This window comes from Anas platyrhynchos, chromosome 4 (genome assembly GCF_047663525.1).
Source record: "Anas platyrhynchos isolate ZD024472 breed Pekin duck chromosome 4, IASCAAS_PekinDuck_T2T, whole genome shotgun sequence".
Taxonomy (NCBI): Eukaryota; Metazoa; Chordata; class Aves; order Anseriformes; family Anatidae; genus Anas; species Anas platyrhynchos.
In genome coordinates this window covers 48611704-48639097 of record NC_092590.1, presented here as the reverse complement: position 1 = coordinate 48639097, position 27394 = coordinate 48611704, and the positions used below count along the sequence as shown (strand labels likewise).

The following is a 27394-nucleotide window of genomic DNA, read 5'->3' as shown; positions in this document are numbered from 1 at the left end:
ATTCTGAATGAGAGCCACTTCACCAGCTCAGAGCCTTAACGTGCATCATCCAGCACAGAAATTAGAGCCCTCCCTTCCTGCCTGACTAGCTGTAACCCCAAGTCACAGCCAAGAGGACTTACACTCAGAGCCCTGTCAGCACCACCAGGCAGACTACAACCCCAAACAACCTAGGAAACCTTGGAGGGGCACATCCACACTGAATGACCAGCCCTGGCTGTAAGCAGGTTCAAAATGGTTTATTTTCTTCCAGTAATAAGTAAAAAACCACGTGGACACATACAGTAGAAATAATATGACAGAAACAACAGCTGGTGCATTTACAGTTCCTTTATATTCTAAAACAGCTGAATTTCAAAATATGTATATTACTGCAAATCAGCATAAAGCGTATTTGATTGAAAAGTCACATTTTATTTGGGAATCCGAACTGGTCAAATTGTACTTTACGTATAAAAAACCCTGTAAATTCAATCCTTGTACCTGGTATGCAAATGGATGGCTCAACACCACTCTCTTGTGGGCACAGGTCTGAAGGTCTGTGGCTGTATCAAGCACAAAGATGTGCAGATAGCTGCAATAAAAACAAACCTGTCCTCAGTCCTTCCTGTTACACAACACAACGCAGGGCATGTGTATTAATCAACAAAAAATACACTTCTCTCCGCTTTTCCTCTTCTGGCTTTGTTTCAAGAGCTCATTTAGCAACACACAGGGGAACCAAAACAAAGGTATCGGGACCTCCAGCATAATTCTGGTACACAACGAATTCATGCTCTTCTACACCATGGAACCATCCTTGATGCAGCCAGACGCTTCACTGAAAGGTCACCTAGCTGTCAGACACACCAGTGCTCCAGTACATCACCCCAAGTCAAATACAAGGGGGGGATAGGATGTAATTACTCAGTTTCCAAATGATATCATCTAATGAGTCACAACAGTAATTTCTAGGTTGCAGTTTTCCAGCACAACAACTACTCGGCTTCCCTCCCCCCACATACTTTACCATGACAGTACAGCATCTTTTCCTGGTGATGGAAACGTCATCCCATAAACCATATAGTTTCCTAAAATGACCCTCCCTGGCACTGCAGGACCCGCTGCAGACATCCCCATATGACTGAGATAAGCTCAAGCCACCTGATGACATTCAGGGAGCAACCAGGGGTCTTTTCTTAACCTTTTTTTTTTTTTTTTTTTAAATCAAAAGCAAAAACAGACTTTGATTTGTGGAACATCCTGCAAATAACTAAGAGCTTTGATAAGCTACACCAGTCAACAAATAACAAAGGCATAATCTTTCAAAATCTTAAAAAAAATAATCAAACCCTCCTCTTCCTCCCTGTAGTCCCAATACTTAGTTGAAAACTAAGGCAGGCAAAGCTTTGAAATCACACACACCTTTTTTGATAACCTTCTGGCTCCTACAAATTCCAGCCTCAAGTTCCTGCACAGCTCTTCACACAGCTATCAAAAATGTGATCTGATCCTAATTATTTGGGTGGAAATCCTTAAATAGACAGGGTCTTGGAGAGAATCTGGCACCGTTTTTGTCAAGTGGGGATTGCAGGTCAATTTTAATAGCTACTATCTCCAAACGTTACCAGAACTAAGACTTGCATGTTTTAGCTAGTGTAAGATTAGCATTGGACCATTTGTTCTGACCTCTTGGGAACTACCTGCACATTGATTTGTTAGCTGAGGATCTGCCCATACTTGGGATATTTAATCATCACAGAAAAACACTCACCTCCAATCCCCCAAGAAACTTAGACATATTGCAAAGAAGGATGTGCATGACACACTGCAAAATTCTAAATAAATAAAAAATGATGGTCTTTTTTATTAACACATAACAAAACAAAACAAAAAAGTTCTGAAATCTCACCTCTCCCTTCAGATGCTGACTAGCTGACAGAACAGCAGAATTTCAACTCCAATAGGCATGAATCAGTTTCCAGGCAAAGAAGCAGAGATAAAAGGGGAAGGGATTTAAAGAATTTCTCACAGGCTTTTTGTCAAAGTTTGATTTTCTGTTTGGTTTATAGAGAGATGGCTCAGCTGTGATATCAGCCTTTTTTTTTTTTAATTTATTAACAATAATTTTCATAGTTGGCCATACAAAATAAGTTTTTGTACACTTCTCACTGTATCTCATCTCCTCAGATTCACAATATCTGTTACCTTGTGGTATGAACAGAGTAGAAGCTAGTACAACTGTAACCTTCAAAAAACATGTCAAAACATCATCCAAAAATAATTATTTTTCAGAATTTGCATTACAGTTTGCACCATTCATGCAATTCATTTCACTTTACTTTGACCTCTCTGCCAGTTGTGTAAGGACAATATACAAAATGCCGTCATGAGTAACAGATGATACTGGAAGAACAGGAAATAGGAGGCTGGATCTGCTGAATCTGCCGCACACACCACTGAAAGTGCCTCTTCTCAGCGCATCTGCTCCACTAGTTGTGATCTGAGAACCTCCCCTGAAGTATGTCTGCTCAGAGATGTATTTTCTAGAATAACAAAAAGGAAAAAATAAAGATTAAACTCATTGCTGGTGAGCCAGTATAAAACCAAAAGCCACCAAGCACCTGTTCCAGACAGGTGCCACCTACAGAGCTTTTCACACATACACGAGCTCACTCTGCTAGCACCATCACTCTCCAAGAGACGGCACAGCAATGGCAACAGCATTAAAAGAGCCAATGTTCAAGAATTATGTAAGACTCCAACCAATCCCTTTGTTATCATCATCTACACTTCTTTTAACTTAGAGCTTGACTTTTCACTCCTTTCCCTTCTTTTCCACAGGCTTGCACACACCATATGCAGTATATTGAAACAACACCAAAAAGCTCAGCACGGACCAGCATTCCCCCTGCTTGCTCATGCTCCCAGGCTTGCAACATGACTGCCCCAGCCAATCTCTTAGCTCAGCTCTTTCTGCTACACTGGCTGGCCTCAGAGCTATTGCACCCATTCCCTTTGGCTCCCCTCCCCCTGAAAGACTAAATATGCCCTTCCCACACTGCGGCTGAGCTCCACTGGCCCGGAGCCTATGAACACTGAATGGCCTTTCTCATTCAATTAATTCAGCAGAATTTCACTAATTTATCCCCCCACCCCTCTACCTCATCCTGTGGAAGCCTAAGAGGGTGGTTCATTAATTTTTACTGAGATCCACAGAATCAGATCTTCCTTCTCTGAAGCTCCCAGCAAAACATTTTCAGAGTCCATACTATATGCTAAAATATACCACAGGGAAAGAAGCAAGATTTTGCAAGGCTCACGGATTTCCAGTGCGTCAGTGGATAACCAAGCAGGAGCACCTCTTCTACTGCTATGGTACTGTTTCTTTACTTTTTAATTAAAACCATAGAATATCTTCTCTAATCCTCTGTTTCCCCCCCTGTGGACTGAAATAGCTAATGTTTTCTTAGAGTACTGTTGCTTATTTTAAGGATAAATCATATCAGACATTTATGCCTGGAGCAGAAAGAAACGTGTTCTGTAGAAGAGAAAGCACTGTATAGTTATTGTGTTGGAAAAGGTGACCTTTATCTTACTGTTGAGACCATTATTTTCCCTGTGATCCTGCAAAACAATAAAGCCTTATGTGAGAGCCAACAGGAGTGAAGCAAAATATGTACCTCTTGCAGAAGTGTACAAATGTCCACTTGAAACTGCTGGGCGACCTTGTTTCCCAACATCTGACAGTTTCCTGCATTATCAGCTCAAGAACCTCATCCGACAGAAAAGGCCACAAAAAGCAAGGTATGCCCTTGTCCTTTCCCATAAGGAAGTGAAGACATGGGAGCTGTGGCTGGTCTTGGAGGAACCTTTCACAATGTTATGTGTGGAACTGGTAGAAGCCTGTAGAACCTACAGGATCTGCAAAGGAAAGGCAGGTCCAGGGACATGGCAATAATCACTAATTCACAAGAAACAGAGAAAAAACATTCTCACTATTTAAGAGGTCTTATTTCATCCCATCTCAAATTGAATCAAAATAGCCTGAATTTGACTTAAACTACTTAGGAAAGATAATAGATCTAACAATTACATTAAGCACAGGTGAAATATTTTATTTAATAATTGTTTCAAGGTGTCCTCAAGTACCTTCAAAAATATGTTTGAATTAAACAGCCGTCAAGACCAAAGGCTTTTGCAGCTGTAAAACTGGTAACGTCAAAAGGATTGAATCTCATTCGCAGCCACTTCCTGGTGCAGAGTGAAAGAGTAGAATAATTTCACCTTCTGGGATATGCTTTTATTACTTTCTCTTCATTTACTCTGATCAGATGTAATCGTGCCTTTGTTCTGTATGCACGTACACTCGTGATTCAGTTTAGGTACATGTGTGTACACACACACACTCCTACAAGAACTTCTAAAACAGACCTACACTTAAGGGCTCTGTGCCGATTGCACTTGAAGAAAATCACATGCACATCTTGGTTATAGAAAGACTTTGTACAGTGAATTCGTAGTTTCTGTACTCCACCAAATACTTGTACATAAAACTTGATCCATGCACAACTATTTGTGCTGTGATTATCGCCTAAGAGGTCCACATCTTCCAAGTATTTACCAGTGAGGATAGGCATCAGCATCTGCATTTCCTGCTAACAAAGCTGACACACCACCAAGGACAGTGCTTTCACAAGAATTCAAGCAAGACTATTTTATTGCAATCTCAAACTGATTCAATGGGCTGATTTCATGATTTGTTGCATATCTTCTTGATGATACTTTAGGGTACGTGAGCATAAACTAAAGCTTCTGTCATTTAATGAATTATGAAAAACATCAACGTCTTATCACATTTCACCTGACTCCTGAAGTTTTAAAGAGCTCATAATCTAAGTCTCATCCTTATGGGATGAGACCTCATGTCCCCTCTACACAATGAGAAGCTGAGTTCTAAAGCTGACTTGCCTTCTAATTCTCTTTTCTGAATGCTGGACAACAGCCACACTCATTAGTGATGGTGGCAGAATAGGTAACTTCATTTTCTAGAGTTAGGTCTAATGACCAAGGACCATGCAGAATTATCTCCCACTGCCAGAACTGAAACTAGGTCAGTTCACATGCTTTCTTTTGTCCATCACAAGGCATTTGTCACCTTCAGCCATGACCTCCACCAATTAATCATTTCTGGGTGGCATTTCAAAAGGCTAGAGAACCTGCTAGGTCTCAGCTGCATGAGACTTGCTATTTCAGTGACTGAACAAAAATGCTCAACCAGAAACAAAACAAAGAAGTAGCAGTAAAGACTGCACTTGCCATCTCATCTATTCTTGCAGATGATTTTATCTGATTTCCCATTTCAGATGCAGGCTTCCTGCTGTAAGCAATAAGAAACAGTGAACTGTTGTCAGATCCCTGGGTGACTGAGCAGAACTCTGATTCAAAATACATGTGGTACAGCACTGCTGAGGACAGGCAAGACTGGCAGGCAGGCCAAATGTCATTACTTCTAGACCTCTAGGCAAAAATCATGTCATTGATCAGTAATTCAAGTGACTGCTGACACAATTGAATAGCAGCAGCCCTTGCACAGTCCTCCTGTCAAGGATAAGCTCACAAGTAGTTTCTTAGATGGCCAAGAGTGCATTGCTCGAGTGTCTGCTAAGATGCCAGCAACTGCAGGACCAGGAGGAGTGAAAAAAAAAAACAAAAACATGAGTAATCATCTCTACAACCTAAGTTTGGAAGACATGAGCAGAAGTCTTAGGTAAAACTTGAACTACTGAGTTACAACCATCAGTTTTCCAGACCAAAGACCTAACTATAGACACTGATGTCTGTCATTTTTAATACACTTGTCTTAAGGATACACTGCAATTTAACTTGTGATCTATTTTTCTTTCTCCTGTCTGTATAGACATGGCTACTGTTTTGCAAGTTCAGCAAACCAAGTAGATTAACAGACATTGTTTTAAAAGCTACTGATATGTCAGATAATTTCATTTACTGTATCATACATTTTTGCAGCTCTTGCTGGTCACAGGTCTGACCACAGGCTGTGACTGGTGTTCACCATGCTCAGTGGACAATCGGGTGCTTTTGGAGATGACCATGTCACATGCAGACCATACTCGTAGCCAACTGCTCCTCATAAAGTAACTCTGCTCATATCCTGACAGAGGCTCTCGTGAGCTGGGACTACTCCCATGTGCAAGAGCTGCAGGAACCTGCCTTGGAATGGCTGAACATGGCCCAAAGTACCTGAGTCCAACAGGACTGAGCGTACAAAAACATCCCTAGCTCCACCTGTCCCCTCACAGCAGCTCTGCACTGTTATCTAAAAACGAGTCTTTTTAGGGTTGTCTACTCAAAACAACTGTCACTGGTGAAGCAAGGCCTTTTTTTCCCATATTAAGCTGAGCAGCATGTATCCTACAGAGACCCCAACTACCATGGATGAAGTGAGTCAGAGCTTTTGCCTCCTCTAAGTTTCAGGTAAATCAATTTCTTTCCAAGACTGAAAAAGGGCAGAGTGAGGGCCTGGTTAGCATTGCTTTCTCAAGACCCCAAACAAAAGCGTTTTCCAATTACTCATTTCTTTGTCCAAAAATTCCAATTTAAGACACTACATATTATCTTTTGACCATGCCTTCCTACAGATTTCACTGCGAAGCGTGGTGACTGCATTGCTCTATGTAGATGACTGCTGCTTTTAAAATAGCTCCCACTGTAATACTTCCCACTGTCAGTTTTGCTGATCTCAGGTGTTACAAAAGCTTGGTTTTAGGCACTGTTCTGTAGTATAAGTTTCGAAATTAAAGTAAGAACAAATTGTCTTCACATTTACATCTCAGTGTAGAAAAAAGGTACTATCACAATGCAGATCCTTGCATCATATGACAGTTAGGTAATGCTGAACTTCTTCCATGACCATCAGCTTAATTACTGTGCATTACTTATGACCCACAAAGTCGCTCATCTCTGCACCTACCCGAGCTTCCAAGCTTCTGTAACAATAATGACTTGTCTTTTCTAGCACCAGAAGGCTAAAAGAGCAAGTGCAAAAATGCCATTGCCGTGACCTTGGCAGTAAGAAGGGCAGCAGGCCTGCAGGAAGAGTTCTTTGTGCTTTTTTACCCCTAACTGCACTACCCCTCAAACTAAATCCCCTGCTCCAGCAAACTGCCTCAAGTCCTTCACATGGATTATTTGTACCAAACCCAACTGTTCTCCTGGGTTCTGGCAAAAGGTCCTCACATATTTCACAGCCAAGCTCCTGGCACCTCACCGAAAATGAAGCGATGCCAACAGAAACACTCCGTTCACCCCTGGAGGACAGAAGGGACCACAGCCCATTGTACAAAGATGTTTTTTCCCCTTTGTTGAAGCCCAGATGCCGTGTTATTGACTTTGCAGCTTTTATGACAGCAATCCCAGCTTCCCCCACTGCTCCCCCTTCTTTATGAATGCTGCCAACACTGATTTTTTATTTATTTATTTTTTTACTGTGTAGTTCCATCTGCCCGCCTCTAACAGCTCCCTGTACTGATAGCATAATGGAATTGGCATCAGAAATGAAACAATGAATTAGATATTTCACTCACAGCAGTCAGGTACGATACAAAGCACCAGAGTTCTGAAGAACCCCAAAACTCCTCGCTCCAAAACCCATGCGAGGGAACACTTCCTGCATGCTACTGGTGCCATATTGAAAAAGGCAAACATCAGGAATTAACAAGGGCAATACTTGCGTAAGCATCACAGCTCAAGAGGCTGTTTAACTCTTCAGATGCTATTTGGTGATTTGTGGCAGATTATCCCACGGCAGATCATTTTGTCAGTGCTTGCCACTCATTTGGACTATCATGACGGGAAGAGATGCTTAACTAGACTGTGTTCCTATACTCAGTTCAAGGAGGTCAGACTTCTCTGATAATTAAAGATTGATTATTCCCATGTGTGACTGCAGCCTAGTGACTAAGAGAAAAACAATGCAAAAGATCTGTTTTGCCGCATGAACTCAAGATTTATTCCAACCATTTTTTTGTTATTTGGACAAAGGTGGTGGAGCCAACTTACCCAGTTAGAGCCGGATTTGAAAAACCTAGTCATAACCCAAATCCATTTATAGCTCTCAAAGTACTTTACCAGAATAAATGCATCTAATGTGGTTTTAAGGCTGAGAAACTCAGTGATGGAAAGATGTGCCCAGAGCTGCTTTGCTAGCCAAGAACAAGGAGACATATGAAGACTACCTGACTTGTATAACTGCAGTTCAACTACTACTTCCCTCAGTCACTTGCCAGGCCTTCAAGAGTATGGCATACAGTTTTGGGGGCTATATGTTAATAATCCATTTGATTTCACCACTTTCTTGCAAGTCACCTGCATGGCCCTCAGTCTAACATAACGTGCCTTTAATCTGAAGTGATTGCCTATATGCAATAATTAGGAATTCTCTATATCGTCTTTGATGGCTTTTGTTATATTCTGTCTCTATGAGAGAATCTCAGCTAACCCTGGATGCCAAAGAGATAATTGGTGTTGTATGTTGAGCCACATTTGGAGACTGAATTAGTTCATTGAGAGAAAAATTGTTTGCATACTAGATGTGCCCCACTAATTAAGTATTTTGCTCTTCATTAACTAAAAGATATTGACATTAAATAATTCAGGAACGCTGGAAAACACAGCAAGCTTCCAATCTGTATATTCCCAACAGATCTAGGCATGGCAGGAACTGGATGCTTGTTAGTTGGTTCATACTCTGGCTCCAATAAGCACAAGCTCCTCTGGAATTCCACCCCCCTTTTTGGGTTTTGCTGTCTATTCTCCCCACTCCCCAATCACGAACAACTGCCTGGATGAACATTTGGAAACCATACACTGAGCCTCATGCATTTGCATATGGTTGACCTAACTGAAAGAACCACTGCCAACTTCTTCATGTGCCAAGGAGCTCGACCAGTAACAGAGACTACGTGCATCAGTTAACAGAGGACTAGGTGTTTCATTTAGATTAATAAAGGTGGGGAGGGCAACAAAGAGCAATAAAGGATAAACATTCTTTTTTTCCTCCTGCTTTTCCTGGTGATACAGCTACAGTGATAGGAACTTCCAGTGCATGTGCACTGCATAGGTGAGAGAATATACTAGCGATACCTGCAAGGTAAAAATAAGTTGCCACTCACTTTAGTAGAAATAAGTTCTCACTCACTTTAGAAGGTTGGCACATGCAGAACTCCAGTTGCATCCCATATTCTTTCAGCTGCCAGTCTCACACTGGTATGTAGCAGAGCTGGGTTTGGTGCTCCCCAAGCAGGGCTCAAGCAGTGCACTGAGCAGTCTACGCAGAGCTTCTAGCTTTGAAACCTGCTGGAATAGAGCTTCACCACCCAATTCTTCCCACTACTGCAGCCCCTGGCTGTAGGGATGCCATTCAGGCAGTGTCCCAAAATTGCATGAAGAAGAACATCTTTTCCAAGTACTATCCCGGGAGAATGGATAAAGCTTTACAGGACAGAACTTAAAACTCTGCCTTTCAGTGAGACCACCAGAGTTTGTGGGTACAGCATGCAACCTAAGCTCAGTAACAGAACCAGGATCAAAGCACACCCTGAATAAGGTGGTCTAACGCCTGAATTCACATACACGTGGGCACAGCATCCAAATGTTACAGGGCTTTGGACTGATCTGTAGCATACGGCAGCCACCACATTGCTTCCATCCATCATTTCTAAACCATGATATCCACAACCTAACTTGGTTTCTTTTGATGTTACTTGCAGAAAGGAAACCTTCAAACCCTACCACCATACCACTAACTGCTGGCCTGTTCAAGAGATGAAAACCATGAAGACTCTGATGCTCTTGATTTGCCTGCTAGGATCAGCTTCGGCTATTCCAGTAAGTGCTCACCACACAATTATTGCCACTCACTTGAACTTTCCCTTCCTGTGAATACTCTCTAAAATCCACGTAGTTATACAAAATAATTTACATACAGATTTTTAATAATTGCCTCTTCTAGACATATCCCTTAAACCACCAACTTGGAGGCTTGGCAGAAAGCTGCAGAAAAGGCACTGATGTTCTTAAAGCATTAAGAGGCAATGTATATTTTTGATATCAACTATAAAAAGCCATTACCACATACATACCCTAACACCCCCATCCCCATCCCCAGATTATTACAGAGCATATCATGCCTTGCATATCACATAGCTACCAACGCAACAGGACAAAATCTAAAGCTCAAAACAGAAGTTTGACTTATATAAATGTATTCCCTTATAAACATTGCACTCATTTTCATAGAGGCAATAAGCTCCACCAACAAACCAACCTGTGATCCTCACCGCTCTGTTGAAGGAATAAGATGCAATCCTCAAATTATCATGTCAAGTCGTCACATGCAAAGTCTCAAACGTAAAAATTTTAGCCACAATAGCTTTTCTTATTCACTATACAGAGCACTAGAAAGAGTCAGCTTGGAAAACCGTACTGTGGCTGAGAAGCCAGATAGGCAGCTCTGATGGTAGTGAGAACGATGACTTCAGCAGTGTCAAGCCATGCGTGCAGGCTAAGGACAGAGCTCCCAGTTTTTCATTCATGGTCAAGCCAAATGAAAATTGCTCTGTAGTGCACTGTTCTGGTGAGCATCTGTGACTCAGACAAAATGGACATGGGCTCCAATCCAATTAAGTTTTGTAAAAACTAAATTCAGAACCAACATACAAAGTCCCTTCTCCCCTGTTAACATTTTCAAATAATTACATCCAGCTCTGTGCAGCTTTCCACATGCATTCTATGTCACTCCAGACAGTGCCCTGTGTTGTGAAAACCAAGCAAGTATCTGTTTCTATTCAAGTTTTCAGCAGAACTGGAACAGTTGGCAGCCTACAGCTATATCCCAGAAGCAGACACCTGCACGAAAAGAAAACACAGTGATACCAGACAGATAAGCCATCAGTTCCGCATCAATACACAGCATTTCTCCAAGGCCAGTTGTCCCTAAGGGGAGGTGACTACAGCTACATTGACCAAAACGTGGATCATCATATTAAGGAACCCCAGTATCTTTACAAGCAAAAGGCTCACAAAGGTTTACTTTAAAATAAAAATAAATGTTATTTAAAAAAAAAAAGACAGTTGAAAACCACATCCAGGCACAAACAAATTGAAGCTGTGGCACATAAAAGCTTCCTATTGAGACAGGAGACAAAATATCTTCCTCAAAAAAAAGACTATTTCATCAAACAGGGGCACCCAAAGCAAAGGATTTTAATGAAGGCTTGACCTTATTTTTGTTAACTCTATAGAATTCCAAGCCCTTTGCAGAAGATTGGTTTTGGTTCAAGATAAAGGCATAATATGTTTTAGGCCACAGTGTCCCAAAACATAGAAAAAACAAACTACTCATGAAATTGAGTTTGGTTTGATTTTTTATAATACATAATGACTTTTTATAACATCTTCAAGAAAAATGCGTTTCATCTGGACTAAGTTACCACTGACCTTATTAGATTTCAGTCAACATGCGTTCTTCTCCTGAAACAGTTAAGAATTGGAAGACATAAGGTGAACATTTTGCCTAGCACTTCTCCTGCATCACTAAGTACACTAGACAAAAGAAACAATTTTTAGATACCATCTTGACATTCAGAAACAGGATATAGCTTATCTACCATGAGACAAATAAATACATCCAATCCTACAGTATTTGTTTTAAATTATTTGTCTAAGTATTTGCTAGTGGAGCATTTGTTTCCAAGAATTCAAGATTCTTCCTACACTAAAGGAAATGCTTTTCCATCAACTTGGACACTTAGAATTAACTTCTATTTTCATAAATGACTCCCGAAAGCTTTGAGGAAAACCAGTTTCAGTGCTGTACTTTAGTAAAAGCAACACCCAACACCCATATGTGTTCAGAAATACATCAGAAGTTCCTGCTCTCAACCTGCAGTAGTTGTGATGCTGTTTAACAGCAGAAAGGGAATCCCTGCAGCAATAGGGAGCAGTCACTTTAGAACTTGCTTTCTCCTTGAGGATTTGTACCTTGCCCTCAAGTTACTGGTTTTGCTGTTGACGTCACTGCACACAATAAAAGCCTCTCAGCTCCCCTCAAAGCTTAGGTGGAGTTGCATGGACGACTTAAACTCTAGCCATGCAGAAAGAGGGGACTGAAGCCAACTAACTGAGAAGCAGAAAGGATATCAGGTGTCAATTTCATCATTTGACCTAACTTTTTAACAAGTCACTTACAAAGAACATAGCGGTGTCATGTTTCTCTGATGTATATGCCATTGCACCTACTTCAAAACAAAGCCCTAAGATTAATAAATCTACTTGTTAAATGTCTTTTTTTTTTCCCTTCAGACTAAGCCTATTCATTCTGAAGCCCAAGAGGAAGGGAAGACAAGGCCTGCAAATGAGGGTGATTTGCAGCCCAGCCACAGAAACATAAAAGCAAAGGTACCAGTAGCAGATGCTGAGCACAGGGAGAAGCCCTGGACAGCTAGAAGACATGGACAAAGTGGTCATGAGCATCAGATGAAATCCAGTCTGAAGAGCATTAACTTCCTTTCCCTGCAGGGTAAACCAGGCTTGACTTCTGATAGCCAGGAGAGTGATTCTGGCAGCAGTGGCAGAGAGCAGTCCAGCTCTGACCACTACCAGCTCAGGAGGCATGAGAAACACAGCAACACAGCCAACCAAGCACTGGGTGCTGGAGAAAATCCAGTGGATGCTCTCAATCCCGATCATGAGCATGATGCGTGGAAATATAATAAAAATACAGTTGGCCTATCTGAAAACACCAGTGAAAGCGATGAAGAGGAAAATGTGGAAGAAGAGGATGAGGAATGGGGGGAAGTGACTGATTACATGGATATGAAGCACAAAGCCCACCGGACAAGTCACGGAAACCAATACAGGAGACAGCAGAAAGAAAACAGCAGGCAGTCTGATGAAATACTGAGAGATTCCAGTCAGCAAATCCAGATAACCAAGAGACACGGTGAGAAATTCAGCACAGAGGAAGAAGGCGAAAGTCAGGAAAAGCCCTATAAGGAAGAAAAAATCCCCCTCTCAAAAAGAAGTCATAATGAGGATGAAAAATGGCAAAGCCAAGAAAACAAAGATAGTTTTCAAGTAAACCATCAGAGCGATCATGGCATGGTGATGAAAAGACAGGGTAAGGAGGGTGGTAACGTTGATAAGGATGATATCGATAGTGGTAATGATGGTGAGGAAGATCTCAGCAATGCCTGGAAAGAAGCAGCCTATGAGGAAGAGGAAAGAATCCAGAGAAATGACCAAGACAGCACCAGTAATGAGCCTGAAGAAGAAGAAACCACTGGAGATGACAGTGCAGCTCATAGAGAGAGATGGGATCACCAAGGTATCAAAATTAAAGACCTTACTCAGTCTGAAGATGCTAACTACCACTATGAGGTGCCTAATTCTGACATCAACCAACAACTGCAAACAAGCGGCTCTGTTCAGAGTGTGTATTCAATGGAACCAGTAGATGAGGTAAGTTTTCTTTAAAATATAACTGGAAGAGTAGAGAGGGAAAAAAATCAGTCCCATATTTAAGCTCCTTGTGATTAAGAGGTCCTTTATGTGCTCCCATATGCCCCTTGCAATTAACATTTGACATTTTGGAGAAAAAATGCGTCTACCAAACTTAATGTTTTGGAGAAGTCTGATCTCCTTTTACACATTGTTCACCTAGTTTGTTATGCGTCACTTCATGTACAACATTGAAATAAATTGTCCAGAAAGGAAGCAAACACAGCTCACGTAATAGCTCCAGTCCCAATGGACCATGTAATGAGATGTACTTATAAACACCGACACTTCTATAACAACACTTGGAACCAAGTCTCAACCCAAGTACCAAAGTCTGTTCACTCCCCTCTCCCACTTTCATGCATACCTTTCCTACAAAACTGAACATTTTTCAAGGGAAGGGACGGGATCCCCTGCATGACCACCCCAGTGGCTAGCAGACTTTTGCACAGGATGAAGGATATGCACTTTGTCCCTTCAGACAAAAGCGAATATTGTACCCTGACCTCCCACATCAGGGTCAGCCACTAGATAAGCAGGAGAAGTCCATCAAAAATAAAGTCGTGACTGTTTGCTCCATCTGTTAGTTCAACATCTACACTGTTAGAAGTGTCTATGCTCACTGACCCGTTGGGACCACCGACCCAAGTAAGGACTAAAACACCAGTTCTGCCAAGCCTCAAGGCAAACCACTGCTCTGTGTCAGTCAGGGTGAAACTACAAGGAGCCCATGTCTTCCTGGACTCCTAGTTTCTCTCCACCCCCTACTTTTTCCCCAGAAAAGAGAGAAAAGAGAGCACACTAATACTAGGCCTCATATAACTGCCACACATCTTGCACAGCAACCCCTTTCTGTAGCAAATAGAGCAAACTGAGTCAGGTCTATATTTGTATCTGAAAAAAAAAGAATTCCTACAGTATTTTTTCCTTCCAAGATTTACCACAGCTTCTGCTTCTCTCTGTGACTGTACAGGTTAAGACCACAGGCAGTTCATACGGTGCGAGAAGTGCAAGCAACAGCACTGGGGAGGCTTTTCCGGGTGAGTAAACCACATGCAAAAGCCCACACATCACCATAACTCTCTTAGGCTGGGGAATTTGCTGGTCTGCAGTTCTTTTCTGCCTTCAGCAGCAAGCCATTTCACATGACTGACCTGCGCTGGTGCATCATCCTGCACCACAGATATGTTCCGAGAACAATCCCTTTTGCACACCCTTGGATTCACTCATTTGTTTCTCAAAAACATTTAGATAGTGTACATATTTTTGTGTCAGCATTGCAGAATGGGAAACATTTTCCACTGAAACTCCTCAGTTTAAAATTTCTAGCCTGAATTAAACTAGGAATGGGTCAAGCATCTCAGATGCAGCAAGGATGCATGGGATAAGTTTCAAAGAAAGCTGGAAGTGAACGTCAGACCTTACAGGAGAAAGCTTTTTCTAAGAAACATTTCCCCATCCAACTCAAGCCTGGTAGCACCATGAATCCCTCAAAATAACACATTTAAAATTTGGCTGTATTATTCAGTGAAAGATCCAGCTGTGTTTTCAGAAACTTACAAAAAGCACTTGACTCCTTGGTGAGTGTTTGGCTCTATTTTGCTTCAACTGTAAGCAGTACTTGACAGAAACACTTGGTTTCATCCTGTTCTAACATTCCCTCCCTCTTGATTTTACCACTAGACCCATGCAGGAACTTCCACTGCAAAAGAGGAAAAGTCTGCCAGGCAGACAGACAAGGGAAACCCGGCTGTATTTGCCAAGATCCTGCTGCTTGCCCTTCCACCAAAGATTATGAGCGTGTAAGTATTACATTCAGTGCACAGCATGTGGGAAATCCAGCTACAACACTTACAGGATACCACATTCCCCTGCTATTATTTCAAATAATTCTACCCTAAAAATCATGCTAGTAGGTTTGGGTCACTTTCAGTAACTGTCAATGTAAGTACAGAGTACCGGCATTTACTTGAGAACAGTATTAACATATGTAGCTAGAAAGTACTTACTGTGATTTCCTGCCATTAGTCTTCTCTCAGGGATCATGGCTTTTTCCTGCCATTAGAAGTAGTCATCATCCATTTAAGGTTTCCGAGCATATAGCAAATGCTAGTGCCATAGTCCAGCAGCATCTCAACCACTGTATTACTACCACATGAAAATAAATTCAAGTGTCTTGAAACAGGGTGCTTGAGTACAGTCACCTAATCTCTATGTAGGCATATTATAACCAAAATTTTCAGTACTTCTGATCACATCCAGTCTCTGTGGGGCATTCACAACTGCCACAGCATATTGCAACAATCAGTTCATTATTGTAATGCCTCCTTTACTGACCAGGTCATTTTTCAGAACATGGCAGGGGTGTGTTTGTTTTTCACTCCTTTAGGTTTGTGGCACAGATAATAAGACTTATGACGGCACATGCCAACTCTTTGGTACCAAATGTCAACTTGAAGGAACAAAAATGGGACGCCAGCTGCACCTAGACTATATGGGCTCCTGCAAATGTAAGACTTGCTTTGCCATATAGAATTAACTTAGATATAAACAAGCCTTAGCATCACCAGCTAACCATAAGTGATTTGCTTTCTTCCTGTGCTCCCCCCCTTCTCCATCAATTAACTCATAAGTAAAACTGCCTTTCCAATTCTAACCATGTCAAACAACTCACTTTTCCTACAGTTAAGGTTATTAAGTGGCCAAATCCCAAATACATCCCTCCTGTGCTTACAACCAGCATAACCCCAGTGGTATTTCTTTACCATCTGAAGATTTTTCATGTCTTTACTCTCAAAAAACAAACAAACAAACAAACAACAAAAAAAAAACACCACAGTACATAAATCAACTTAATAGATGAAAATATCAAGGTAAAAAACAAAGTCACCTAAATACAGGAGTCACGATCAAGAGGCTCTAATTGATTTCTAAGCTCTTCTTCAGTTGCCATTTACCCCAGAAAAAGAAATTCCTTTGCTCCTAGAAACTCGGCTTTCATACAAGCAAATAGATTGATCATAGCTTCACTGCACAATTCTGCCTTTAAGGTGCACAGGTATGTAAAGCTTGTGGCTTGTGCAACTGGTAAAATATGCACGCCAATCAATGAATTATACATTTATTATTGAACCCATTAGTTGCATTCCCAGTTTTATGTATTAACTACAACAATTTTAAGATGAACTGGAAGTTTGCTAGTGAGAATCAGGTCTAACTTGGCTCAGAAATGCTTGAACGAGGAGTTAACAAGTGATCCATTAACAAAAACTTTATTGTCTGGCACAGACATACCTAACTGTACCGATTACGAAGTAGATCAGTTCCCCCTCCGTATGAGAGACTGGCTCAAAAACATCCTCATGCAGTATTATGAACGTGATCAGGATACAACTGGACTCCTAACCGAAAAGCAAAGGCATAAGGTAAGCAACCCATTTTCAGATAGGACCATGCAGTTACACTGTTAGAGGATGACGAAGCAGCCCCCAAAAGCCATGCGCAGAATCACAGAATGGCTGAGGTTTGAAGGGACATCTTGAGGTCATCTGGTCCAAGTGAGTGATACTCAGTTGCCAAGTGAAAACCAACTTTCTACCACCCAGTAGACCTAAAGCAGAATCACACTACATTGGCTTAAAACATAGTTAGCACTTACTGCCACTGAGAATTTTTGTTCTTAAACGGGGGAAGACAAAGGATTTACATCAGATGAATTGGTGACAGTAAGCAGTTTCTGACGATACCGATGTCATAACTGCCTAAGAGCTGATCTGCAGACCAATAGTTAAAGTTGAACAAAACCCTGGGCTGCTCTAACTCTGGAATCAAAGATGCAAACAGCAGGTGACAGCAGGCTTATACAAAATATTCTTGAGGAGTACCAAAGACTACTCCTATAAACACCGAGAGGCCCCGTGGCTGACCAGGAACATCTCATACTAAATGGTATGAATTACCTGGTATCTGATATGGCTTATTCCATGCCAAAGCTGAGTTGCTTACCCCAGAACAGTGGCTCGTGTCTCATATCCTGAGGCTACTGCCCTGTTTAGCTGGGCCAGGTAACTACATTGTAGGGGTTTGATTTCCTCTTCAGTTACTGCTGAAGCTCACACAGTCACCACCAATCACTCGGCAAACGTGAGGTAAACTTTCTGTACAGCATACAGCCACAAACACTAAACCCCCTTTCCTGTAGTGTTTTATCAAGATTCACTTCTTAAATCATCTCCTTACTGGAAAGCTCTCTTCAGGCCAATCTTCCCCCCCTAAACAAAAATAGATTTCTCTGTTGTCTACAGGTCAAAAAGATCTACCAGAATGAAAAGCGTCTCATGGCTGGTGACCACTCAGCTGAGCTCCTCCTGCATGACTTTGAGAAAAACTATCACATGTACGTGTATCCTGTGCACTGGCAGTTTTATCAGCTTGATCAGCATCCAGCTGACAGGTAAAAATTCTTTGTGTTAAGTTCTGATTTGCAGGTCAAGCTAAGGCTGTTTTACCTTGCTATAGCACATCAAGCATCCTCTGACATACAGGACCAGTCCCTCAGCAGATACAAGCCGGTCAGAACTCAACTGAAACACAGGATGTTTCACTGCTATGCTGGAGCAATGTCTTGAGCCAGAACCTGCTATCTTCTTGCTTTTCATAATCATGTTACAACTAACTCTACAGCTTCTTAATTGCTGCTCATGGCCTGGTCATGGAGGAGAATGCAGTTCATGAGATCCAGCGGCCACAGAAGCTAGGACAAACAGGCTAAATACAATGGGCAGATGCCTGTCAGCAATAATTCACTAGTGAGGTACCATTTATTAAACCGATACTGACAAGCTCTCAGTTTAAGGAACAGGTGCATTAAGACAGCACTAATGTCACAATTCAGAGAAAGCCCCAGTTTACCTCTGAAAACGAGACTCAGCTTTTAGGCCCTCCATCAGAAGGCTCAGTGTTGGATCCGTGTCCAACGACTCGAGGGTGCAGGCCCTTAATACCTCATGTTGATCACTCCTAGCATCTGAGAAAACAGCTAAGCACCTTTGCAAACTTCTCCTTAAGATCAACAGCAAAATGACACCACTGATGAACTGTAAACACAGGACAATGATGCTTGCTCTAGCGAAAAGATTTTAAAGAAGAGCAGTTAAAGCTTATGTTAGATTATCAGGTATAATTATCACCCTAAGGTCCCAGGACAGAGTCACTACAGAAGCACCAGAGCTTCTCTGTCAAAGCCACTGCTGCCATCTTCTAGCCACACCGAGCATCTTTGATAATCCTGGTGATTTATCACTGAAATATACCTCTACATATCTGCTCTTTCAGATCACTGACGCACTCAGAGCTCGCTCCCTTGCGAGCCTCCCTCGTTCCCATGGAACACTGCATCACCCGTTTCTTCCAGGAGTGTGACCAAGACCAAGACAAACTCATTGGTTTGAAGGAGTGGTGCCACTGTTTTGGGATTAAGGAAGGTAAGTCTCAAAGACCAGGAAGATGTGCAGGACAAAGTGTTCTCATTAATGCTTCGCTAAGCCTCAGGCCATAAAGTACAAGAAAAATTCTAGACAGAAGCTATGACTAGTGTGCACAACAGCAACAGGAATAGTAATGACAAGACAGTGAAAGATGCAAGGTTCTGAAATGCTTTACACAACCAGGAAAAAGTCATGTTTTTCACCAGGAATAATTTGGGAGGTAGTTTGTAATAAATAGGAAATCGCTCCTCTCTGTGGTGCCTGACCCTGTATGTCCTGTCTCCACCACTCCTGAAGTATTGATTTTTCATCCTTTAGTGCCAAAAGCAAGGCTAAGCAAACTTGTGATGTAAATCATTGGTCAGAGCATACTGAGACTGAAGGTGCACTTGAAGAATCTCAGGCTAAGTAGTGAAAGTAACTGAGACACCTGCAGTTAACTATACTCACCTGTACCTGACGACATGCCACACAATCACCATCGTCACACTGCAGCAGTAGGCCAGGCAGAGCATTTAACCTAACCACTGCCTAATGTGACACATGCTGAGGCTGCCCACCAGATTTGGTGTATCCTGAGGCTTCAGCAGAGGGATTTTTTCAATCCTACATGTGCTAGGCATATGTTTGGCTCAGGTCAATCCAGAGACATCTAAAAGGCTAGGCACTACTGTGCTTGTGATGTCTCCAAAATTAGGCACCAGCTGAACAGAAGCTGCTGTGACTGATGTTACATTAACATGATGACATTCCATCTAGGGCACTCTTTAGAAATCCACATTCTAGCCTTGAGTGGCAGCTAAGCAATGCAACCAGTTTTTAAACAAGGGTGGCAGCAGTACAGGTTAATCCTAGAACAGATGCATGATAGAAGCTGAGCTAGGAACACAGACTGAAAACTTTTTTTCAAAATCCTACCAGCTACTCCCTAAACTCAACCAGAGGCTGATTCACAGAAGTCAGATATTCACTGAGTTTATACTCTGTACACAACTTTTCCAGCTCTTCTGACGACACTTTATGAGTAACAAACCACACGTGGAAATAAGCTATGAGTTAAAATATTCATGTACTGCTGCTAATGATCGCTTGTCCAGAGAAGGTTTTAGGGTTCATCCTTTAGTAAAGAGTGACAGTAAGGGCATAAGGGATTCCCAACTCACAAGCAGCTTAAAACCTAACACGACGAACAATGAAGCACCTACCAAAAAGGCTCGAAATGAATGGCTCCTGAAAATAACAGCAACCATATTTTTTAGTGCCAATAATGTTCCCATACCTAAGCTCGATTAAATTTTCCTGTGTCAATTTCTTAATAACAACACTACATAAAAACAATACTTTGGCATCAAGTATTCAACTGTTATTAATATTTTCTTCTATGTTGCAGAAGACATAAATGAAAATCTCTTGTTCTGAGCCTGGATGAGCCTGTTCTGAGCCAGTATCCCAGTGCTGCACTACAACTGGTCAAATATATGAAGCCCATTTATTACTGTAATTAATAGCTGCATAGTTTTCAGAACACACTTGTCATAAGGTTCTTGTAGGCTGAGGTATTCTCATATAACACAAGTGCATAACTGGTATAAATTCACTAACAAAAAAATTGAAGAACTCCAAGTGGCTCACTGCTGAACAGAAGTGTTTTCCTCCACATGTACCCATGGCCTCTCTGAAGCAAGAAGTAGAACTAACCCAAGAGCAGAGTTGTTGACAAAGCTCTTCTTCAGTAGAACTATAGGATGTGGATCTTACACACTGAAACCTACCTTGACATAGCATTTATTTCTTCTCCTGTTACTGTCAGTTTAACATTCTGCATAGAAGTGTCAAATAAAGATAATGTCTATCTAGATATTTTTTTTGGTTGTTCTGTGGTTTGTTCGTTTTTAAGACTTTTGTCAAAGAAAAGCTCAAGGTAAAGGTTCAGTGGAAAATCCATATTAAATTTAAGGCTGGAAAAGAAACTCCAGGATAGATCAGAATTATCAGAATTTGGCAATCCTTAAATTCTAATTCCTAATGCACGAACATTATAGGCTTTTCAGCAATTTATTCACCTGTCCCTTGGAAAAAAACAGTAACAGTGCAGTAAGTGTGTCACACACCGAATTCCAGCTGAGCAACTGTGTAACAAACAACTTAAAGGACCACAGCAAGCAGGGGTGTGTATACAAAGACAAATTAGTGATAGGTCCGCAACATGCAGGAGGTACCTCAGCTGCAACTTCTCCTCCAGTGGCTTCCTCTCTTCCACAGAGGCATTACCTACTGCCACCATTTTCCCACAGAAAGAACTGCCACCTACTCCTTTCACCACCTGCCAGCTCTTGTTTGCCTGAAAACAAGCACAATTTAGGCATGGAAAAGCAAGGACAGAAATCTCTTTTGATATATGGACTCCCTAGTTTTAGTTTGCAGATGACACCAAGTTAGGTGCGTGTGTCGATCTGCTCGAGGGTAGGAAGGCTCTGCAGGAGGATCTGGATAGGCTGCACCGATGGGCAGAGGTCAACTGCATGAAGTTCAACAAGGCCAAGTGCCGGGTCCTGCACCTGGGGCGCAATAACCCCAAGCAGAGCTACAGGCTGGGAGATGAGTGGTTGGAGAGCTGCCAGGCAGAGAAGGACCTGGGAGTGATGGTGGACAGTCGGCTGAATATGAGCCAGCAGTGTGCTCAGGTGGCCAAGAAGGCCAACGGCATCCTGGCTTGTATCAGAAACAGTGTGACCAGCAGGGCTAGGGAGGTGATCGTCCCCCTGTACTCGGCTCTGGTGAGGCCGCACCTCGAGTACTGTGTTCAGTTTTGGGCCCCTTGCTACAAGAAGGACATCGAGGTGCTTGAGCGGGTCCAAAGAAGGGCGACGAAGCTGGTGAGGGGCCTGGAGAACAAGTCCTACGAGGAGTGGCTGAAGGAGCTGGGCTTGTTCAGCCTGGAGAAGAGGAGGCTCAGGGGCGACCTTATCGCTCTCTACAGATACCTTAAAGGAGGCTGTAGTGAGGTGGGGGTTGGCCTGTTCTCCCACGTGCCTGGTGACAGGACGAGGGGGAATGGGCTAAAGTTGCGCCAGGGGAGTTTTAGGTTAGATGTTAGGAAGAATTTCTTTACTGAAAGGGTTGTTAGGCACTGGAACAGGCTGCCCAGGGAGGTGGTGGAGTCACCATCCCTGGAAGTCTTCAAAAGACGTTTAGATGTAGAGCTTAGGGATATGGTTTAGTGGGGACTGTTAGCGTTAGGTCAGAGGTTGGACTCGATGATCTTGAGGTCTCTTCCAACCTAGAAATTCTGTGATTCTGTGAATCCCAGTAGACTTGTGATGGCAAGCCAAACACTTCAAAAAGAACAGATACCCCTAGTGTCCTCTGCTCTACACAGGAGACCCCAAATACTCTTCCTACAAAGGCAGACCCCAACCCCCCCCCACCTGAACCACGGCACCCTCCCAACAAAAGGGAATGGCAGTCCAGAACGCTTTTGGGGCGGCTCAGGACCACAACTCCACCTGCCTCCTGCTCCTTCGCCAGCCAGGGACAACAGTCCCAGTGTAACTCCAGCCAATGTTCCAACAAATAAAGCCATCGGGATACTCAACACAGGAACATCTTTCATAAAGTAAGGGCAGCTGCCCAACAAAACCCTGCCCTTACATTTTCTCCTGGAAGCCCAACCTGTCACCCACTGCACCTTCTGCGACGTCAGCCAGCAGCCTGTACACATAAACCCAGATTAGATGTACAACGGCACACGCACTGAGCTAATTCCTTTTGATAAAAAGCCTTTCTCTGGGCCTTGGCATCTCGGAGGAAGAGGAACTTTTGACAGCCTTTTCTTCTGCCTGGCCGCAGCCTATTGCTTACTTGCTCTTTCTACAGCCATGAGTCAGCCTGCTTAGAGTGATCCAGGCAAGTCCATTGCCCATTTTAGGGCAGGACAATGCACAAGGGACTGTCCTGATCTCCGCAGGCTAACCCACCAGTGCTGCGCTCCAGCCAAATGGTAGGAAAAGATGCAGTGAACCAGAATTCATCAGGACAAATGGGAAAGAAAGGCCCTTAAACCACCCAAGCTATGCAGGGAAGGCGACTACCCCCCAAGACCAGTACAGCCTTGGAGATCTGAAGTGCCCGGCACGTGAAGGAGCCAGCATCCGACCTGCTCCAGAGGTCTCCGTGATGCCACTGCTTCCATGTTTCCACTGCGGGGCACAAAGGAGAACCTGCTGGTGTACACATGGAGGGATGCTGCTCTCCCAGAGTGCTACACCAATGAGATACTCAGCTCAGCTCACATCTTCTGCAGAGGGGGGAGCTTGACCAGTCCATCATTAACCTACAAATCATAAAAATCTCCATTAAGAATAAGGACCATAAATGACCACCTATTTCACATGCCAGAGATAGCACCAACCAATAACAGTAACACTGCAGTTAACTTCAAAATATCTTAACATTTATCACTTCACGTCTTTACAGTATGGTGAAGTAGGTAAAAGAAAGATTGTGATCCTCTGTGGACACGATTGCTTCCATTTAGTCTGAAAGAGTGTCAATTAAAATTAGAAGCATTTTCTCCCTCTACAAGCAAGTATCAGCAATGAAATGTCATTCCCCTCCAGCTTAAGGCAACCCAGTTTGAGATACAGGAATGCACACACAGAGCACCCTCCCAGCCACACTCCGTGTTCACACTTACCATGGCACAGATTTATCCATCATGGTTGGTTACAACCAACGAGGCACCAGGATGTTGCTACCCAACACAGGTTGGCTGCTTACTTTCTACTGACTTGGCAATCTGAATCTTCTTTTCCAGCTTCCTGTGCTGTACTGCCTGATACCAGAGATGTTTACATGAGGTTTAACTTTCAGGCTGCCTGTTTGGCCTGATGGCAAACACCAGAAAGAAAGGAACACAGGAAACCACCACCTCTGCTGCTGATTCTAGCTCCAAGGTTCATGCCAAAAGATGCAGGGTCACAGTTCTCATTTTGTTGAGCACTGTCCAGCTTTACCCGATTGCATTCCCAAAAAACGTGCGTGCTAGGAACCCCAGATTACACCTTTGCCTCTGTGGCCTTGCATGTGTCCTACAGGAAAACATATTAGAATTTCTGCACATTTACTGCATGCATCTCAAGTGCATTTCTACTTGTACCTATCTGGGTTTTTTAGTCACTGCCAGGGATTTCCCTACATGGGGACTTTCAAAGAAGTAAGCAAATTACTTAAGAAAAAGAACACATTACACCAATAAAGAAAACCCACTAAAAACCACAACACTTACTTTCTGCTCCTTCATCCCCATACTCTGGAACAAACTGCTCCACCTCTATTGCAGGCAAAGAGCATGTCTGGTAACAAATCCTGAGTGAAACAGACAACAGTCATGTCTTTTGTAATACACGCATCCATTGCCAAATCCATCGATCCCCAGAGGATTATATAAAAATCATAATATAAAGGTCATTTGCAAAATCTGGCTGCTTTATCAGGTGAGAAGTAATTAAACTAAACAGCCAGCGGGGTTTATGAGGATATGACACATGACACCTTCCAGCTTCCTGATGTGTGCCACGCTACCCAGCAGCGTATATATAGACGCCGGCCGTCCAGGCAGCGCTATCACCGCAGCCAGCCGACTTCTCCTGACCCACTGACCAGCCGCTCAACATGCAACCCAAAGGTAGTACCGGGGAGAGCTCTTACCCCACTGCCCTGCAGGACAGAAATCTGCTTGGGTATGGCTGCAAACTGCAGGGGAGGGAAGGGAACAGAAGGGAAAGGCCATGATGAGGGTGGGAGATGCTCAAAGCCCAGCTGGAGCAGCCCTGCACCAGCTGCTGCAGCCGACCCAGCCTGCATGTGTGCTCCCCGCGCCTTCCCTTCTGCTGGAACCGTGTTGCTGCAACTCTGTGCCATCTGCTCCACAGGCGTCTCGCTCAAAATGAAGCTCCTCCTGCTGTCTTGCATCGTGAGCATGGTCCTTGCTGTCGCCAATGCTGTAAGTACTGAACAAAGAAACAAGCGGGCGGCCAATGCGGGCAATCTTCACGTTGTCACTTGGAAATTGCGAGGTTTTGTAACCGATGGGAGAGCCTCAGAAATACCAATGGCTGGTGCAAGGCTGAACACATGTACTGTACTCCCATTCCAGACTCCTGGCTTAAGATCGACTCCTCCTCAAACTTTAAAGCAAAAGAGAAATTGCAAGGTCACTCCCAGCCCATCAGTGGGCCCCCTAACTCCTTCATCACACAACAGTTTCCTCTGCAGATCTTTGCTTTCCAACAGGACTCATTAAAAAATCTGACAGTTTTGTTAATCATTTATTTATTTATTTATTTTTAAGTAACATGTAGGATGAAGTATGCTTTGCTCTAACCAAAAATTTGTCCTTCTCCAGGATCACCACGACAGTGATAGCTCTAGTGGGGACAGTTCGGAGGAGGTAAGTCTTCTGTGTCTGATTTACTGACTCTTGCCACTTCTAACATTCAGATTTAACCAGAAGCTTGGCACTGAACTGGGAAACACTTACACAATGCCTTTCTTTTCACAGAAGCCAAGACGACCCTTCCGGCCCTTTCGCCCCATATTTCGCCCCATCCTGAGAAGGGGCAGGGCTGTGAGCTATTACGCATGACAAGTCTGAGGTAAGCAACCTATCTTGCTGTACAAAAATACATCTGCTCTATCATGACATTTTCCCAGTTCTCACTGTTAATATTTTAATTGTGCAAGAAATTTTGTGGCCCAAGCAAGAACTGAGATCTAGATATGAAGATACTGGAACAGGCGTAAAGCAGTGGTGCTCTGCACAATGTACTGTGTAACATCAGGTACTCCAGCTGAAAATGGTCTAGCCGGAAATCTTTCTTGGGAACAAACGACTACCAAAAAACATATCCAAGCCCCCGTGCCCCTGCCAGACTGGCTTGAATAGAAAACTGCTAAGGACAGGGAAATCATTACAGAATTTTTCCTTCCACAAATAACACACCACCCTTGTGCAGTTTTTAAATCTCATCCAGCAGGATACTTTCAGTGATTTTCATTTCCTTCAGCACTGCGCGTTATCTCAATCACTTCACAGAGAAGAAAGAAACATGCTACTTGGACTTGCCACACTCTAGCCAGACGTATATCCAGCTGTCAGGAGCTGCCCAGCTACCTCCCGTGAACACAGAAACAGCCTCCTCTTGGGGCTAAGGGTTCATATAAAGCATTCATTGAGACGTTAAAACAATTAACTGCTCTTGGTTCTAACCTGCAATTCTCCTACTGCTCTGCAGGTGCCTACCTGGATAACCATGGCTGTCTCCTGCAGGACGCTGCTGCTTCTAGATGATCTTCTACTTCCCACCTCTCCTTCACACCTTCTGTCAGCAATGTGCTGAAAACAGAGGACCACCAACAACAGGGTCCCTGTTTCACACGCCCACTACTGAAGCTGGTGTGTGCTGCAGTGCATGGCTCTCAGACTTTGTCTACTTACTTCCTAAGTCTGAATAAATGCTGAGCATCAAATGACTAAGGTCTCTTCGTCTCTTAATTATTTCTTGGGGAAAAGAAACACATGAATGTCACTTCAGCGACCCTGCTTGCAATGAGCATGAGTAGGAAAGGAAGGGAACTCCTGAGGCTGGCTTTGCCTTTTGTCCATGCTGAGATTCACAGGCTTTCTCAGGTCCTACCTGAGAGAGGCCCTACCAAATACTACCTGTATTTGGTGTATGTATATACACACACACACACACCAAATACTACCTGATCTGGCCCTACCAAACACTACCCAGCACTCTGTGCTTTTAAGGGCTTGTTTATTACAGACATTGCTGCTGAAGAAAACACCAAACACCAGATCTTAACTACAATTTATAATAGTGTTTTTTGTAAAAGATGTCTGTGGAAGTCTATACAGTAACAGAAAGCACTGACGCTGTCTTATAACACTGCGGATGACCTGAAATGTATAGGAGTAAGTAGGGCAAGGATTGTCAGGAAAACTAAAAGCTCTTACCTTCACTTTTCCCTCCGAAAGTTAACTAATATACTCTCACACTATTACACAGTTAAGCTTGATTAAGCACAGTAAAAAATGGCAACCAATGCTGTACATTTCCTGTTGTCAACAAATGCCTCGGAGGGACCACATGTGCCCCTTGACCAGAAGTTACACGCATGACCTAAAGCATTAAATACAGCCAAAACATTTGGAAGATTACTCTCAAGGCCACACATCCCAATGATCCTGCGTATGGCACTGTCACCCCAACAGCTGTACTGCCACGTGCAGCGTGAAGAACATTAGAATGTGATTTGCCCAAAAAAACAGTTGAGGTATA

The 27394-nt window shown here is 43.0% G+C and overlaps 1 protein-coding gene and 2 long non-coding RNA genes across 3 annotated transcripts; 2 read left to right on the top strand and 1 right to left on the bottom strand.

The window, feature by feature from the left end:
- Nucleotides 1-222: 222 nt before the first annotated feature.
- Nucleotides 223-4150, bottom strand: LOC119716832 (uncharacterized). The gene is made up of 2 exons (XR_005265540.2): nt 3663-4150; nt 223-2525 (listed from the first exon to the last, which is right to left on the bottom strand). It is a non-coding gene; the product is annotated as an uncharacterized lncRNA (long non-coding RNA).
- On the top strand, nt 2893-20860 carry SPARCL1 (SPARC like 1). The gene is made up of 10 exons (XM_038178720.2): nt 2893-3357; nt 9771-9888; nt 12364-13521; nt 14534-14600; nt 15244-15362; nt 15950-16070; nt 16849-16985; nt 17865-18013; nt 18895-19043; nt 20437-20860. Exons 2-10 carry the CDS (start codon nt 9826-9828, stop codon nt 20463-20465), a joined length of 1992 nt encoding a protein of 663 aa, XP_038034648.1. The 5' UTR covers nt 2893-3357; nt 9771-9825; the 3' UTR covers nt 20466-20860.
- A 3442-nt stretch (nt 20861-24302) lies between these two features.
- On the top strand, nt 24303-26579 carry LOC113841449 (uncharacterized). The gene is made up of 5 exons (XR_003493991.3): nt 24303-24732; nt 24980-25050; nt 25453-25497; nt 25609-25702; nt 26342-26579. It is a non-coding gene; the product is annotated as an uncharacterized lncRNA (long non-coding RNA).
- Nucleotides 26580-27394: the final 815 nt, after the last annotated feature.

Excerpts from the sequence above, each read along its gene's own strand:
- SPARCL1 (XM_038178720.2), top strand. The coding sequence starts at position 9,826 with ATGAAAACCATGAAGACTCTGATGCTCTTGATTTGCCTGCTAGGATCA. Across the intron at positions 9,889-12,363 it reads GATCAGCTTCGGCTATTCCA|ACTAAGCCTATTCATTCTGA; the intron begins GTAAGTGCTCAC and ends TTTTCCCTTCAG. Across the intron at positions 15,363-15,949 it reads CCACCAAAGATTATGAGCGT|GTTTGTGGCACAGATAATAA; the intron begins GTAAGTATTACA and ends TCACTCCTTTAG.